The sequence below is a fragment of the Branchiostoma floridae genome, chromosome 4, assembly GCF_000003815.2.
Source record: "Branchiostoma floridae strain S238N-H82 chromosome 4, Bfl_VNyyK, whole genome shotgun sequence".
NCBI lineage: Eukaryota > Metazoa > Chordata > Leptocardii > Amphioxiformes > Branchiostomatidae > Branchiostoma > Branchiostoma floridae.
In genome coordinates, this window is record NC_049982.1 from 20,692,488 (window position 1) to 20,710,360 (window position 17,873).

General features: G+C 39.5%; 2 protein-coding genes across 6 annotated transcripts; one reads left to right on the forward strand and one right to left on the reverse strand.

Annotated features, from left to right (window-relative positions):
- Nucleotides 1-54: 54 nt before the first annotated feature.
- LOC118412954 (protein farnesyltransferase/geranylgeranyltransferase type-1 subunit alpha-like) lies at nt 55-4,333 on the forward strand. The gene is made up of 9 exons (XM_035816030.1): nt 55-222; nt 1,307-1,392; nt 1,735-1,849; nt 2,058-2,162; nt 2,418-2,544; nt 2,777-2,922; nt 3,101-3,163; nt 3,329-3,509; nt 3,726-4,333. Exons 1-9 carry the CDS (start codon nt 167-169, stop codon nt 3,831-3,833), a joined length of 987 nt encoding a protein of 328 aa, XP_035671923.1. The 5' UTR covers nt 55-166; the 3' UTR covers nt 3,834-4,333.
- Nucleotides 4,284-17,553, reverse strand: LOC118412949 (protein FAM160B1-like). 5 transcript variants are annotated; one of them, XM_035816020.1, is made up of 21 exons: nt 17,339-17,553; nt 16,784-16,816; nt 15,572-15,650; nt 14,812-14,975; nt 14,161-14,265; nt 13,866-13,988; nt 13,368-13,394; nt 12,507-12,536; nt 11,681-11,806; nt 11,220-11,413; nt 10,798-10,909; nt 10,458-10,534; nt 10,050-10,129; nt 9,685-9,800; nt 8,819-9,234; nt 8,110-8,208; nt 7,873-7,963; nt 7,571-7,714; nt 7,223-7,363; nt 6,701-6,801; nt 4,284-6,464 (listed from the first exon to the last, which is right to left on the reverse strand). In XM_035816020.1, the coding sequence occupies exons 1-21, from the start codon at nt 17,381-17,383 to the stop codon at nt 6,344-6,346; spliced, it is 2,424 nt and encodes an 807-aa protein (XP_035671913.1). In that variant the 5' UTR covers nt 17,384-17,553; the 3' UTR covers nt 4,284-6,343. The 5 variants fall into 5 exon arrangements, with proteins under 5 accessions (XP_035671913.1, XP_035671916.1, XP_035671914.1 ...); XM_035816023.1 differs by lacking the exon at nt 16,784-16,816; XM_035816021.1 differs by lacking the exon at nt 13,368-13,394.
- Between the last annotated feature and the right edge of the window lie 320 nt (nt 17,554-17,873).

The window sequence follows — 17,873 nt, forward strand, 5'->3', positions numbered from 1 at the left end:
CTAAATATCCATAAAACCATTTTGACGCATATAACTTACATGATTTTAATAGAACTAGTCATAATGTGTTTCAAAAGTATACTCTAATTGAGTATCAATTTCACTTTGTGCAGAAAAATAAAAGCGAATCATCCCCATGAATAATAAACAGTAGACTATCCTCAAGATGGCTGACGATGTCTACAGTTCTGATGAAAATGAAGAAAATTATGTGTTTTACAGGTTCGTTTCCAAAGTATTGACTATGTTTACCCTTCAGTGTGTTAGCTATATGTTTCTTTCGATATTACCAGAGGTTAGCGTTCTGTAGTCGTATGTTTGTTGCTTTAGACTTGTATTCGCTGGTGCCCCCCTCCCATAAATTTAGCCTTTCCGTTTTCGAAACATGTTTTGCCAAGCACACTCAGCACAAAAAGTTCGGGAATATGAATTCTATCAATCGTTTCTCCGTTGTAACTTCATCAATTATGCACTATGTATCATTTTCACACAGCGATCATACATTTTTGTCTTGAACACGAGAGCTGAAGTCGCAAATAAATAAATAAATTTTCTGGCAGATTAACGTCATTCCCAGCACCTGACGTTGGCGAGGAAATTTTAGCACTTTTCTTCGACCCACCAACGAAATCATTCGTGCTGAATGTTGCAAAAAAGCGTCATGATAACAATCATTTTAAAGGCAAATTTGCTAGGTTTTCCAATCATATAACACATAACGCTCGCTATCTAACAAATTATGGACATACGATCAAGGGAACTTTTACCACTTTTTTCCCACGATCTGCTCACATAAGTAACGTTACATATAGCGCTGGTGCTTAACCCTTAAATATATGATCATAACAAATGCAATAACATAACTTGGTCACCATTCTCCTCTGGTTGGCTTAGGGCTGTTTTACCTGACCCAGTCTGCTATATATGATGTCAGCCCTACGACTTTGGCTGTGGCTAAACAGGCCTATGCATGAACATAAGTCTGCTAAGCATCTAGCTTTCAAGTGCTAGTCATATACAATGCAATGCAATGCAATACAATTGGTTAAGTATTCAAATAGTTGTGATTGACTAAAATCAATTTTTAACATTTATGTTAAGGTTGTTTAAAGAAGTTACATATCTTTATAATCTTCATCTTAAAATAGAACTGATGGATTTGCAGAAATCTGAAATCACCATCACATGATAGGCATGTCCCCAGGTACCCATAGCTTTGTTTCAGATGCAGGAAACAAATTGGCACTGCAGAAGTTTGTACTCTGTCTTCCCCAGCTGGTAAGATGTGATGATGTTTTGTTTGCAGGGATCGCGAGGAGTGGAAGGATGTGACTCCGGTCCCGCAGGAGGAAGGACCTCACCCCGTGGTGCAGATAGCGTACTCCGACAGATGTAAGGATTGATCGTGTTTTATATCCAGTTGTAGCAGACATTTCCCACAAACTCAAAGAATTCCACTATAGTGAAAAGTATACTGTTACTGTACATTGTATACTATTATTTGTTGGTACACTGTCTTATAGAATAACAAGACGTCCTGATTTTGAACAACTCTACTGTTAAAAAATATGTTTTGATTCAGTAAAAACACCATTTAGTGTATTTGACATAAGTTTTCATATTCTGTGTACAGTCTACATTTTCATCCAGACTTATTTGGGACATTTTTTCCATTCAATGTCTGTATTATTATGTATGATTAGATTCTGATTCTTGTCTGTTTGTTTGTTCCAGTCAAAGATGTGTTTGACTACTTCCGTGCTGTCCTGAAGGCAGACGAGCGCAGTGAGCGAGCCTTCAGCCTAACCAAGGATGCCATCGGCCTCAACGCTGCCAACTACACTGTATGGTAGGGTAATTATCTTATGGTTATACATGTACATTTTACCTTTAGTTCAAATGGATCACATTGTGATATTTTTGCATTTGAAACGGCAGAAAAGCATGGCTGAATTCCTGTACCATACACAACAGGTTGCACCTTGCTTCATGGCATGTAGCTGAGACTGTTGGGGTTCTGGGTAAATGACATGTTTTATCCCATGGCTTTCCTCCAGGCACTACAGAAGACTGCTGCTGCAGGATCTGAAGAAAGACCTGTGGGAGGAGATGAAGTTTGTCAAGGATGTCATCGAGGACCAACCTAAGAACTACCAAGTCTGGTCAGTCCATAGATCACATCTTCTGCTGTTTGACTTACTTTGGGCTTAACTAAATTAATTTCAGTCTACAGCTAGCAGTAGCTCACAAGCAAGTTCAAGCTATTCTTCCAGTGGTTGGTGCATGAATAGAATTACATAGACCCATAAAATGCAACAAGACAGTCATAGATTTTCATTCAATAGAATAACGTCTTTGCTTGCTATCAATGATGAGATGCATTTGATGGGAAGGACACCCCCTTGCTGTTTCCACAGGCACCACAGGCGGGTACTGGTAGAGTGGCTGAAGGATGCCTCCAAGGAGATGCAGTTTACCGAGGAGATTCTCAACATGGATGCCAAAAACTATCACTGCTGGCAGCACAGACAGTGGTGCATTAGGGTCAGCAGAGATGAACTTTTTTTCTGTACTTTCATTCTTCTGGGTTGTTATTTTACATTACTGACACTCTCTGCTGTTACAGAAGAACACCACTTAATATTATACAAATATAATTCAACCTCTACAACTACAAAAACAGAGATTTACCTCTGGACATGTTGATTGACAGCCATCACTCTTCTTCAGCGTCACTAGAATGAACGGAAACAATTCATTTTACATGTTTGTGTAGGAGTTTAAACTGTGGGATGGAGAGCTGGATTTTGTAAACAACCTTCTCTGTGAAGATCTTCGGAACAATTCAGCTTGGAACCAGCGCTTCTATGTCATCAATAACTCCACTGGCATAACTCCAGAGCTTCTGGACATGGAGGTCAGGTAGGGACGTTTGCTTTTTTTTTTTGTCAACAATAAAGGTATGGCATGGGTTCAACCATTTACCAAGTATATATATATAGAAGGTTCAGTTATTCTCTTGGCAAATCTATCCTCTTCATTGCAGCTCACAAGTTGTATTGAAGTGCTTATAGTCACATCATTTTATCTGTTCTTCCAGTTACACAATTCAGATGATCAAGAGAGCTCCAAATAATGAGAGTGCCTGGAACTATCTGAAAGGGTAAGGACACATGATACACCCTGTGACTGTGAGAAACCCTGTTAAGCATCTGCTATGACTTAACTGATCCTGCTGTTTTCGTAATACTAATGACATTATGGCAGGCGTGAAGAATTTTGCTGCTCACACATGTTCATCCTGCTGTTATGTTGATGTTTACATCAGGATCCTGATGGCGGCTGGTGCAGAGATCAGCTCCTACCCAAAGCTGATGGACACCTGTCAGGAGCTGCGTGCGTCAGGGGTGCACACCCCGTACCTGCTGGCCTTCCTACTGGACTGCCATGAGGAGATGTTAGAGACAGGGTCAGGGGTCAAAGAAGACAACCTAGATAAGGCTGTACAGGTCAGGATACAACAGATACCCCGGTACCTCAATATACTACATGTAGTATGCAGATGGAACTGCAACATTTATGAAAATAACCTCAGTCTATATTTGTACATAAATAGGGAGATAATATATACTGAAGTAAACTCCATACTACCTATGGAGGTACCTGCCAGAGCTTGATTGTTCAGTTATAAAATATTAAACACTCTATTTCTCTCTTCTTCCCAGTTGTGTAATCAGCTTGCTCAAGAGGAAGACACAATCCGCAAAGAGTACTGGAACTACTGCAGAAGATCCCTGCAGCTGAAGTATGGCACTGCAGAGGAGACATTATAATGGGTACATGTGCTGCTGCAGTAAGACCCTGCAGCACGTGAAACTGCAGCAGTAGAGCAGCGTTATGGATACGTTATCACAGTACTGCGTCTAGAATAGGATACTGCATCAGAGAGAAAGATAACTTGTAAACTTAACATGTGAATGTGCTTTGTATTAAATGCAGTTGCTAAATGTGCAATGTTGACATCGTTTAATGAAATCTGTACATGTTTGGTTTTTAATAGAGTAGAAATGTATAAAGCACATTAGATGAATTTAGTTTTTTCTTTGCTATGCTATGGATTATATTTTTGTTTTTCCAAACTTCGTAAAATTAGTTTGAAATAGTCTTGATAGGCATAGTGTTTATGTTGTTTAGTCCCGATTACTGTACCATAGCTCTCATTCCATAGTCGTGATGTCAAGTTTTCTATCGAGCAAAAAAGTGAAGCATACAAGTTCCGAGTACTTAAAATTAGCTTTATTTGAAGTCCATGAGAATAAATAAGTTGTAAGAAGTTCTTGGTCTCTGTGCTGATGATAATATCTAAGCTTACCAAAGTTCCTAAATGTTTGATTAAACAATTGCAGAAAGTGTACAGTGTATATGTTTCTAGGGTAAAATCCTTCCTTTAATTTTAAAGGTCTTCAAAGTGGCAAGAAACCATATGTTTATGTACATGAAAGGGGAACATTGGGTCAATTTTTCCAAAAAATACTGAGCAAAGGATTAACTATTTCTTATCAAGTTACATATATATTTTTAAACATGGACAGTTGTACAGTATTTGCACTGCACCAAAAGTTTCTATTCACAACAACTACAATGGTTTATTTAACATCAACCTGCGCTATTCTAATCTCAAAATGTAAAATAGACAAAGGAATACTCTTGAAGTTAGGTGAACAAGTAGAAGTAAGCACAAGTAGCTGATGTTCTATCCTGAAATGCTTTGATTTTGTATGTAATTTTGGCAAGGTGACAATTTTATATAGGCAAACGTTTCTAAAACTTTGTTTGGCAAGGGTACAATTTTGGGAGAAAACCAAACTCTGGAAAATGCTAGTTACATTCTATTCTACAGTATTTTTGCTGTTTGGGTTTTTCTGCAGAAGCATGGACATTGTCAATTTTAGTCTCAGATTGGACGAGATTGTACATAACATGTTTCTTCATACTAAGTTTTTGCTGGAGAAGTGTGCAGGGGTATCAACTTGTAAAATTACAGTAACACTTTTATATTGCACACAAAATTACTCACAAGCAGCTATAGTTAACCCTCCCCTTGCTGATGTCCACTGTAATCAATGCAGATCTATATTTGATGCATGAATATGAATGCACTTACAGCTGGGAGCTGGTTAAACTTGAAGCTGGACTAAAAAAGGATGTTTACAAAAACCTGCTGCAAATCAAATATTGATATTTTGTATATACATGATATAGATTGAATGAAGAATAAGCGCAAGAACTCTAACTGACATATAATAAACAGATTAAACACATAAGATACTAATAGAAAAAAAAAAGATAATGGCAAATCTCAATCAGATTGGCCCAACTACCTGTATTCCAACTAGTCCATTCTTATGCATTTAACTGTTTTAAAATTTTTTGTACCATAATAACTATATACACAAAAAGACATGGCCTTAAATAATGTGGCATAAGGTTAATTTTGGAGTCAGACCATGCTAGGCCAGGTAGGTGTGTAGGTAGTACATAGCGTAATACCATGATACTCAAAACTCACACCTCGATCTTCAATGACACTGCTGACACCTGACAGTTCTTTCAGACGTAACGTATGACAAATAGCCTGGTATGTCGGTATCATTATTGACATCAATAGGAATTCCCATGCATGATACTAAAAAGTACTGACAGACTTTGTATGGATAGAAAATGAAATTCGCCAGACTAGCTCAAACTCTGAAAGAATGATTTAACTGAAAAATAGACTTCTTTAATATAAAATACTTGTGTCTGCCTGAGACTAAGGAAATATTTAGTGGTGTCAACACAGCATCAGTGCAGTAAGGTGCAAGAATTACCTTTGTCTTGAATTTTCATAATCATTCTTAAAACATTCTTTAGCCCTAGAAGTGCTGATGTATCCTACAGGGTTTTCACACCACCCAGTTTTCACTGCTTTCAGTCCTTTATCACTAGCACCATTATTTTACGGGTCTATCGTGTTGAGAAAACTAAATGTAATGTTTTGAAAAATTGCATTTATCCAGAAACTGTCTCATGTCTCAAACAAATAGAAATGCCATCACCTTATTTACTACTGTATCTGTTTCAATATACCGGTATGACCATGTTTTGGAATATTTTGAACAATTTATCACACCTAAGCCCTGCATATCTAACTTAAAATTGTTGGTTAAAACTAAAAACGAGATGTACCGTTAGCTTCCAATGATATTACTATAACTGCTTTTTCCCCTCTTTTATTTCTTAAGACTACAGAGAAGTAAAAGAGGTGTGCAAAAAGTTGCAAACTTGAACTGCCCAGCTGAAACTACTTCTGTAGGAAGTGTTGCGAGGATGTTGCATGGTGCTTGACAAAGGCGATAGCGGCTAGCTCTTTACAAAACTCCTCCAGGACAATAGCGCCCTCCAGCAGGGTCCTGTGGTCCACACTGGGGAAGAGATGGAAACGTTTCAAAAACTTGTTCAAGTTTCACAAAGTTGCCAGTGTACAGATACTTCACTTTCATACGATTCCAATTGATCTAATTACAGAAAATGAACAAGATCAATGACTTTATAACAGTGACCATATTGCCTTTATTTACACATCAGGCAATCTACAGACAAGCTAACTGAAGATGTTTACATACTGTGGGGCTAAATTGTATCTTCTAACATGACTTACTTTTCGGCCGGTGCCATTCCCATCAGCTGCTGCCTGACCATGACCAGTTTCCTGTTAAAGTCTGGGATCCTCTGGGCTCGCAACATCAGGTCAGCTGCCACCTGGGGGACAACGTCTTGTAGTCAGCAGACTACAGAGACCAAAGGCTATCACACTAACATGGGTAACCTGACCCACAGAGGAGAAAAATCAGTGATGCTTTCTATAATGCCCCAATAGAGTGGCTGATAATGTTCAATATTTGCCAGGTTAAATACAGATTGAACAGATTAAAAATGTAAAAGATAAGCACATGACCTCAAAACAATGTATGGGTGGATAATATCAGGGTGGATAATGGACAGAGATGACACTAAGTGCAACATTTAAGGAAAACAAAAAACCGTGACAGGTGGAGAAAACTCATCTGATGTGATGTAGACGAAGGAATTGATGAAATGAGAAGGTTAAAAGGTTGGAACTGTCTCATTGATGAGTCAAACTTACCCACCAGGACATCAGGGGTGAAAGGTCAGTACTTACCCTTTTGAGAACAGAATGTAGTGACCTGACCCCCGGGGTGAGGGGGATACAGGGGTCCAGCATGTACTCATGCAGGTGTGGGTGGGGCAGCAGGGCCAGCTTGGACAGGACTGACGTCACCTGTAGGTTCACATCGTATGGCTGGGGGAGGGGAACAAACAATTTCATTGTATACATCAACTGTTTTCAAAACTTATACAGGAGGTGACACAAATTCAACTTCTTTTGGTGGTAGAATGTCTAGACAGACTTTCATGTTCCATATTGTTCTAGGGACAGTAAGGGGCATGCAAAAGTCAATGGCACTGAGAAATACAGTTAATGGTACCAAACATCACAAAGTCTCACCTGGTCCAAGACTCTGGACAACTTGTCAAATAACACCTTGAGGAGAGACCCTTCATAGAAGTGGATGTCAGTGCGACATTTAGGCAGGGGTTTGACGACACTCGGCCAATCCCAGTTGATGGAGCTGATGCAGCACTCTCTGAACTACAGGGGGCAGAGTTGCATCAGTTTAACAGGAAAGAACTTTAAACCTGAAATTTCTATTTGTTTAAGATCATCTCAACCTGGAAGGTACAGGGCAGACAAAAATTGGGGCCAAAAATTGCTATCTAAACCTGAATCTGTGAGTCCTGTACACCTACCTGTCTGTGTGCGTCCCTGAGGTACATGTCGTATCCTGTCCCTTCTACTTGTGACGAGGACTTGATCTCATCTGGAACCAGGAACAGGAAGCTATGGAAATAGGGGATCGAGAAGTCATGAGTTAGAGTACTTTAGACCAACAAATGACAGTGAACAGAGAGTAGTGGAGAAGGACAATATACATGCAGTGTATTCTTACATACGTTAAGGGCAGGTCACAGATGAAGTAGCCTTACCTGTTGACGACCTTGTGTACCGGAGACCCGTCCTTGTCCTTTGTCGGGGAGTCCTTCTGTGGAGACCACTTTTCCTCATTCAACCAGTCCTCAATGTCACTACAGCAACAGGTGACAATGTGAAACATCAAGGTCAAAGAAGTCAGGGTGAAAAGGTCTAATCAGAGGCTTTCGACAAAAAAAAATCCTGGGTAATTTACTACCCAGGAACTTGAATGGTTAAACTGTTCAAGCATTCATAGTAGGTACAATGGCACACAGGCCAAAATGGAAGGCAAAATGGTGCTACTGGCTCAGGTCAAAGGTAAAGGGTGAAGGATCACCATCTCCTGAAAGTTAGTTGGGTGCACTGAAAACAGACTTGCAAAGTAATACACATGTAGTAAAGAGGTGCAAAAGTATAATGGTGGCAGATGAGATGCGTGGTGCGTGCAACACATGAGCCTCACCTCCAGAAACTCCATGATACATGAGGGATTTACATGGAAGGAAGCATGAATGCAAGTCACAAAAGGTCACAAAAGGTCAGACTGACATGGCTAGGCAATGTTTTAACTACAATCCTGAGCAACCCCTCATTCATTCTGCAAGTTACAATAATATCATCATTTACTAAAATTAGCAAACGTAACATGGAAATTCTTGCATAAGCTCTGAGGAAAACTTAGATATTTTGAATATTCAGAATGCCGATTACTATATTACTTACTCCTCCTTAGGTGTGGTAGGCGAGGTGGGTGTCAAGGGAGTTGGCGTAGTCGGAGGCGATGTGGACAGTCCATTTGCCACATGTTCCTGGTCGTCATGACTACTAGTCTGATTGGCATCTTGGCTGTCCTCTTGACTGTTTTGACTAACGTCTTGATTTCCTTGGTTACCACTTTCACTAACAAGATCAGAACTTTGATCGTGGTTAACAGAGTCACTAGTAGGCTCTTGGCTCTCAGGGTTGCTGTCTTTACTGACATTGAGACTGTTGTCATGGCTACTGGATTGACTGACATCTTCTTTCCTGATGTCGTAGTACCCTCTCTCCTCCAGGTTTGCTAGGATCAGAGTGTGCGTCACATGTTCATGGGGCTTTTGTAGGAGGACTTCAAATAACCTCAAGGACACCAGAGTCAACTGGAACACAGCGAAGTGATAATTAGTATTTCTACAGTAGAAGTGGTTCCCATGGACTGAAGAAAATATGGAGATGCTGAGTTTATCAATTCTACTTCTTGATCAAAATTTACAGTGTCTAAATCCCAGTGCAAAGCTTTCTGGTTAGGCTTTGTGAGCCACTGGTCCTATATCTTGGAGGGTCATACAAATCTATCCAGCATTGCGGAAAATAAACCTTGAAGGTATGTTCTTCTCCAACTAGATCTCTTTTGCACATCAATTCACAGCCAGGACATCAAAGCTATCTCCAACAAAATGTATCCAGTGTCACTGACAAAAGACACCGGACGACTGTCTGAAATGTGTGACAGTTTCCAAAATCATATCCAGTTGCTTGAGTGACTGCTTTTTGGGGTAAGTTCTTCGCAGACACCTTAAAGAAACCATCAACGACCAAGAATGTCTCACCTCATCAGACAGGTGATCACACCTCTCGATGACACGGTGTCTCAGCTTGTGTCTCCTGGCTGCATCCCCAGGCATCTCCATATCCCGGCACTCTCCAAGGCAAAACATCACCAGCTCTGGAGGATAAATACAAGTTACCCCATTAAAAAAAACATCCATGAAATCATTTTAAGGTAAAAAAAAAGATTTTTCCAACATGTAGGGTATTGTTGTAGCCTGTGTTTACAGAAGCTCTTACTGGCTGGGGTTAATGACCCCCTCCTAGGTGGTAGCGACTGTAGGGCCGGCCGCTTGGAGTGAAGTTCTAGTCAGGCTAGGTATTGTTCTATAGGGACATGTTGTTTTCCTTGCTACAGTATGTTTACCATGCAGTAGATGTTCTGAGGTCACCATCTTCAAACACTGGGTCAGCAGGGCTGTTGCTGTGAGTGCCCCAACCTCTGACCTGCAAGGGGGCAAAATGTAGAACTTCTTTAAACTAGATAACAGGGTCCGTCAATTTTGAAAGTCGGGCATTCAAATTATCAAAAGTATCATACATGAATGTTGTATCTAACAAAATTAAACTTGGACGTCTATTCTATGTATATATTCTGTAATCTCATAGCTCCCGATCATGAGAAAAGCGAAGAAGGTTGGCATTTGTGCTGGACTTGACACTTCTTCCAGAATGCAGTCTAATATACTACATTATATCTCTACCATATAAAATCATTGTCAAGGACATTCCCAAGTCTACTACCTTAATGTGACAGAACACTGGGTGGACTTACGCCTGCATGATTTGAGGCTCGAACACTGGAACAAAGAATCTCTCTTTGACAGCAAATGCCAGAGCAGCACCTATGGTCTGGGAATGAAGACATGGAAATTTGTACTACATGTATCATAATAAAATCCATCAAACTAGATGGTTTGACTGTTGTGATGGCAGAATGATCTTTGAACATTTGAACTCGAGTGGTAGTTTTAAAGGAAGCTGCAGTTACACTTAGCACCATGCAAACATTAGCTATTGTAGTGTACATTACAGAGGTAATAACACATCCACCTAATGATTCGAAATGCCCCACACCTATGACAGACTGTGGTAAGAAAAAGAATCTGTCATACTTTGTGTGATTCTTTGATGAGCTGATCACAGTAGTCCAGCCATGACAGGAAGGACGTCAGCTGTCGCTTTCCCGGGAACTGGTTGGCGTCGTCTTTGTCACTAAAATCTAACCTGTAACAAAAGTACAGTTAGCTATGGCATGTAATGATAAAATATTGGACACATATGTATTGGTAGAGTTTGTTACATTGTCCTGCGCATATTAACTAATGTATTTCTTCACCATTTATTGCTTGTCTAATGCTTATAGGCCATAAAGGAAGATAAAGATATGAAAGAAAACATATAATTGCTGCAAAACATACAAATTGTTATAATGGCTATTTGTCACATAAATGCTAATCTATGCAGCTTGAAACTTGAAGAAGTCTAGAAAAGGCGGAATTATATGTATTTGACATTGACGAAAATGTGAAATTACCCCCATTTGGCCTCTACAGACTCTATGTCAATTGGCTCCATGGTGGCAGGCAGACCCCTGTGGAGCAGACTCAGCCTGTCTGTCAGCACCTCACACAGTCGCGTGTGTTTCACTGCACAGTCTGCCGCCGCCTGCTCCGGGAGGCTGACCAATAGCATCAGACCTTCACACGACTTCACAGCTATTCTGCTGTCCTGGAAATGTGCAGTGTCTTTTGTGAAGATGTGTTTACTTATACACCAACTAACCAGGCAACATCTCAACACTTTTTACAGCTTTGTTCAGTATCTTATACAACACAATTCAAATTGACTGATGGGGACAAAGGTACATTGTACATGTATCCATGTTTTAACCAATCACAGTCAGTAAAAGAACATATTTAAGCAGACAGCTGGCTGCACATTGGCTGATATGAAACATCTCTGTATTTTCAAACTGTAATAAACACCACAACTTACTGGACTCTGTGTCAAACTAAGTAATGAGTCAATGATGTTGTATTCCGGGCACCCCTCACTGCCTGTCGACGAATCAGAGCCTTTACTGGGTGATGATGATGGTGTGCTTTCACTCTTGGGTGGGGCCTATACATGTTCCCATGGAAATAAGAAAAATGTCAACACAAGGATTAAAACTTCAGCATCCAAATCCTACATCAGAATAAAAAAAACTGTGGCATATATGACCATGAAATATTTGAAAAGTATACACCATAGGTCTGTATCATTCTTATCATGAATTGAAATAGATGTTCCATTGCAGCATTGTAGAAATTGTTATTTTTTTCTTATAATGCTGCTGTTGATGCATAGTCATTAGCATTAGCATAAATATAGTTAGACCAGTAAATACTCCAGAGCTATTTATCTCTCTTTGCAAGACTGTTTTGGTGAAACTGGAAGCACTGCCCTCTACTTTTCTTTTCCATTTATAAGTATTTCCACAGGCATACTAAGATGAGAGTAGGGGCAAAGAAAATGGTGCTACAAGTTTGTTTCAAGGTCATGCTAGATCTTCAAGAACTTGGTAGGAGAACAGGTAGAATGATACCTTTCTTTGCTAGATCATGCATTGAGAAACTGAGTGACATGCAAAGGAACAGAGTAGTAATAGTTCATGCAGTCAACAACCTTCCCTTAAGTTAAAACTGTGTTGACCAATCACCCGTCATTTTTTCAATGGACTTGTCCAGAGACAGATATCTAATTGCATTGGTAGATGGATGGTACTTGGGTGATTCTTCAGCTACATGTATAAAGGAAGGTTGGCATGCTGAGGGCTTACCTCACTATTGTACTTGGTAAGTTCCACACCCTACCACCAAACAGCCATGAATAGAAACAGTTATCAATCACCAAGCTGGAAAGCACTACTGAAAAACCACAACACACGACGTGCCATATGGCAAATACGCTACAAGCAGCACGGACACACAATAGATACAGTGGAAATGTGCATGTGCTTGCAGAGAAGTGACAGACATGAAGAGGACAAAAGTTAGAATCTGTGACACTCCAACATGCCTTCAAACCAGATACAAGCTCCCACAAACAGCAAGAAAAATGGAAGCACATTGTAGGGGTAAGTAGGCAGAAATGGTGCACATAAAAAAAAGTTCAAATGCTAGATGATGATCTAGCTAGAGAAATCTGGTCAGTTTGAATCCTTCAGAGCCATCTCTATCAGTCTATGTTTAGACACGTTCAAGGAAACATTAACAATACAAGTACAACACTGCCATGTACCAATAATGTGGGTGCCAGACTACTACAGGCCTACATGCTCTGACTCAAGCCATTTGACTCAGATGGTATGAGCTTTACTACTTCACCTGTCCTCTGCTGTAACTGTAAGGGAAGCGCTACTATGGACGCTTAAGTTATTATTATTATTATTATCATTGTTATGATTGGTTGGGCCAACTACTCTCTCTTCGTAGCCAGAGGCTGAATATCAATCTTACAACAATAGTTTGCTTGATTTCATTTTGATGGAATGTTAAAGAATTGTTTCAGGGTCACTTCCCTGCTTACACACACATACTACAAAATAAAAATTTTGTTATGTTCTATTTTTACAGTTCCTTTGCATGCTAGCAAGCTAGAGCAATGCTACAAAGATCATGACCTCTGACCCTTCACTTACAGATCTGGTACGAGCCCACCAGTCTCTCTGGTACAAAGGAAGGAAGGAGAGAAGAAGAGGGGAGAGAGAGAGGATAGAAAAATGAAGATGGTAAGGATTGGATGAGGACAAGGAAACCAAACACAAAATGTTTATTTCAGCATTGAAAAATTAAACATTTGAACTGAAAACAAGGAGAAATTGACTGTAAACTTCACTGTCATAAGATTCTGTATGCATGTACTGTTCAGTCATTGTTGGATCAATCTTCTGGCCAGAAAACCAGCCAGACACACACATGGTAATAGGCTATAGATTAAATCCTGGAGTTCAGAAGCCTGACAATTAGATTGGGCATAGATCTACAGATAAACAAATTCCTAAAATGCATGAATGCAAAATATCAGTTTAAAACTTTAATCAATATTCCATTATCTTGCTACAAGAGAAGAAACCAGCAATTTGGACATGGATCCATGACAGGAAAGTCAGCCATGGCATACAAGGAAAGAAACGCACCTGTAGGAAGAAGTTGACAAGGTACGGGTTGTCTTTTAGCTTGGCACACAACGTGCATAAAAACTGGATCTCCTCATTCTCTGTTGGTGCTGCCTGCACCTCACCACATACTCGAATCAGCCTCTGGAGGGGGAGGATAAAAATACAAATGTCAGTAACAAGGTACAACAAACCATAACCCATTACACCTTTTACCCTTTTCTTTAATTGATACACAAATATTATATTATATGACAAGGAACACATTCACTGTGCCCTCCCCTGTAACCCAGTATATGTAAAATTCAGAACTCACATGGACTGGTCTGTGCACGTTGACATGCGGCAGAATCGGCTGCTGGATTTTCCCCAGGAGTTTGGTGAAAAACACCAAAACTTCCTGCTTCATTCCAGGTGGGCACTATGTGAGAGGAACACAGGTTGCAATTCACTTGGAACATCTGCTTCCAAATTTAGATACAATAAGATATGAAAGAAGCTAGTGGTGATACAAAATCTCTTATGTTAAACTGACAACGCATTACCATGCGATTATTCATTTCAAGTAACCATCAATTTCTAATTAACAATTTTGCAGCATTGCCAGTCTTTAGCTCAAGATTGTCTATAAAAACTTGGAAAAGGAAAGGAATAAAGATTCTTTTAAAAAGTGTGAATTCTTGTATTCATGTAAAGGAGATCTTGGCATTTCTTGGTTTTACTGTTCAATACACACAGCCAGGGCTGCCCAACTAGCCTGTGGCTAGTACAAGGACTAATGGCTAGCCCTGTTGACAGACAAATAGGTATTATACATAGAATTTTACATGGACAGGATAATAATGGGTCAACCTCACCTGGCTAAATGATAATGGTCAATAACTATGTTCTAAGTACATAAAAACTATCAAGCAGATAAACAGTAGAAAATTAATGTATAAAAAAAATGACAATGTCTACAACTTACATCTGCCCTGCCCAGTGTGTGTAAGGTCTCCAGGAGTTTGTGCTGCATGAGGTACTCCATGCACGGCCCCGCCTCCCCCCTCTCCTCCTCCTCCTGGATCAGGATCTCCAACATCTGCTCCAGGTGAGATGGTATGTTGGTCTGGTCCACAGGGCGCTTGTCATCTAGGGAAAAGGTCAAGTTCATTATTCACCACAGTCCTATTTCTTACCAGAAGGACAGCTTGGGTGTAAACAAGAGAAGAGGGGATTGTGTACTAGTATTTGATCTATTTGTAGGCCTCTTATGGTCTGGGGCAAAGGTCAAGTACATCTGCCTAGTGGTAACCTGATACCAAAAAGCCATGCTGGAGCACAGGAGGATGTGACTCATAGTTTGTCATGTGGTTTTAATTCTAATATCATTCTATTCTGTTACAATGCTATCTTTTTGCAAGAATATATGTAAGTACATGAGTGAACCCATGCATTCAGCATCAACAATAACAAAACTTACATGTACAAGGACAAATAAAGACAAACTATCAGCAGCCTTAGAGTTAGAGGTCCATGCAACTACTATAATGGGCATACAATGTATCTACAGTACTAGGGAAAAACATATATATAATAGGCCTTGACATATGACCTATACCTGCTTCAATACATGATCACCAGTGTCTATAGAACCCATATGTCAGCTGTACTATCTATGCAAAACTCATTGATCACTGTCTCACTGTGTTGTATTGTCTACCTGAATGATACTCGAAATTACTTACCGGTATTGTCTATGTAATACTTAGTGATGGATTTCCAGTGGTAAACAAAATCCTCCTGGAGGGGGAGGTTTGGTGCCAGCTGAAACACAACACAACTGTTCAAGATGGATATTGATATGACACTTTTTACAGAAGGATTTTTTATTTTTTCATCAAGCAGAAGCATTAAGGCTGTTGGATAAACTGCTGAAGAGTCTGCGACGACCAAAATTTTGATTTGGAATATTCAAGCATGTAAGGAAAGTTGTGCAAAGCACAATGCTTGGTTGGCTGATACTTATTCCATAATTTGTCAGCATGATCACAGTTGAACTGTATATTTTCAAGGTTCAACATTTGCTATTCTGAGGAAGAAGAAAACATATGGACACCCTAGGTAGTCCCTTAACCTGACCTGGTCTTTGAGGGTACAAGATAGAATAGATATAAAGATGGAAGCCCACCCATCAATACAATTTTATATACTAGTATTTGGAAAATCAAGTACATCACCTTTACAAAATATAAATCACAATCCACATATAAAACTTAAGCCTTGTTTTGTCAAAGGGGGAGAGAGAGACAAAAAAGGCTTTAAAATGCTGCTAGTAATTCAAAAACTTTCTTCCAGTTCAAACACAAAGGTATACACAGATCAAATTTTCAGCGACCAATGTGGCCTTCTTCAGGACCAATAACTTCAGAACGTTAACTCGCGATGCGAGAGTGGTCGTTGAAAATTTGATCCATGTATACCTTTGTGTTGGATAAAAGTTACTCATTGTACTCAGATACTACTGTTGTTAACAAAAATTTTGAGAACCAAGTGTTATGCCAACTACCATTGGGTGTGAAAGGTCACATGCAGGTTGCAAACATTCAGTTAAAAGGATAAAAGAAGAATCGGTATACAAGCTAACAATAGATGACAATCTAACAAAAGATGACAGTTAATGCCCCATTATAATGTGTGAACAAGACCTATTCTGGTTAATGCAAATTGATAGACAATGCATTGGATTTGGAAGTGACAAACTAAAAGATTTTTGCTCAAATTGCTACATGCGTAAGAAATTCGGAACAATAAAGGCAAGCAGAACAAATTGAAATCAATAGAAACATATTAGTAGACATAGGTTCATCTCTTCAATGTTGTGATTTGGAATCAATTTCTTCAAGTGAGGTTTGATTTCAAAATATTTATGGTGAAGGAAACAAGGAGGTGTCACATACACGAGGTTCCAGTTCACCACTCCAGTTGTCAATCTACATGGTTTTGAAAATAGTGTTAAGAAAAGGACTTTATTCTCTGATAAAGTATAGTACACTGCATTTATAATGTACATAAAAACTTATAGTTTTTTCTATCTTATATAAGACCAATACTTCACAAAATAGTCAAGTGGTAACTTAAATGAGAGCCGGGATACCAGTGGGTGTGTCGTCCTCACACATACCGTAATACTTTTTCACGCCAATATAGATAATGAAATCGTGAAAGGTTTAAAAGCTGTGCCCTCTCACCTGAACTAGTCAAATAGAGCAATTGTACGAAGATAACAAGAATTTGAAAGTTTTTGCATCAAATGACAACAATGCACAAATATTATTGAATTGTGAGAAGGTCATAAGGCATGATAGCCTTTCCAGTGCAGATTCTGTGAGAGAAAATTTGTTTATCTCAAGAAGTCAACAAGTAAGAAGGAGTCATATTAATTTGTATAGAACAGACAGAGACAGAGAGACGTTCGATTCACCCGTCCCCTCGATGCGCTTCGGCACACTCACCGCTTCCACTGCATGTTGCAAGATAGATGCAAATTTGTTGAACATTTTTGGGACCCTACGTCGTTGTTTAGCCCCTCCACTGCCCTGTCCCCCCGCCTGAGCCACCGTGGCGACTTCCACGGGCACTAAAAACAGTAAATTCCAGGCGGCTGCTTTCCTTGCTGCAGTGTTGGAAAGTTGGCAGCCCGGAAATACGCAACCTTTTCCTTCCCACTATGCACTGCGACAATAACCTTTGACATCCCCATGTGCTCTTGTCAAAATAAAGCCACATTTGCGTCAAATTTGACACATATTAGCAAGATAGCTAGAAATTTCAGTTCAAAAACCGTAGACAATCATATGTAGACCAACTTTAAGTAAGTTTTTGGCCATGTACTTTCCTGTAAAATAGTTAGATTCTCCCTCAAATTCAGACATCAAAGTTACTGTTTTGGATTATGCCACTCTAAGCGGGATGGTTGCTCTTCATACAAAAAGTTCATACAACTGATGCATTTTGAGACACTTTCAAATTATGCATTAAAACTAAAAT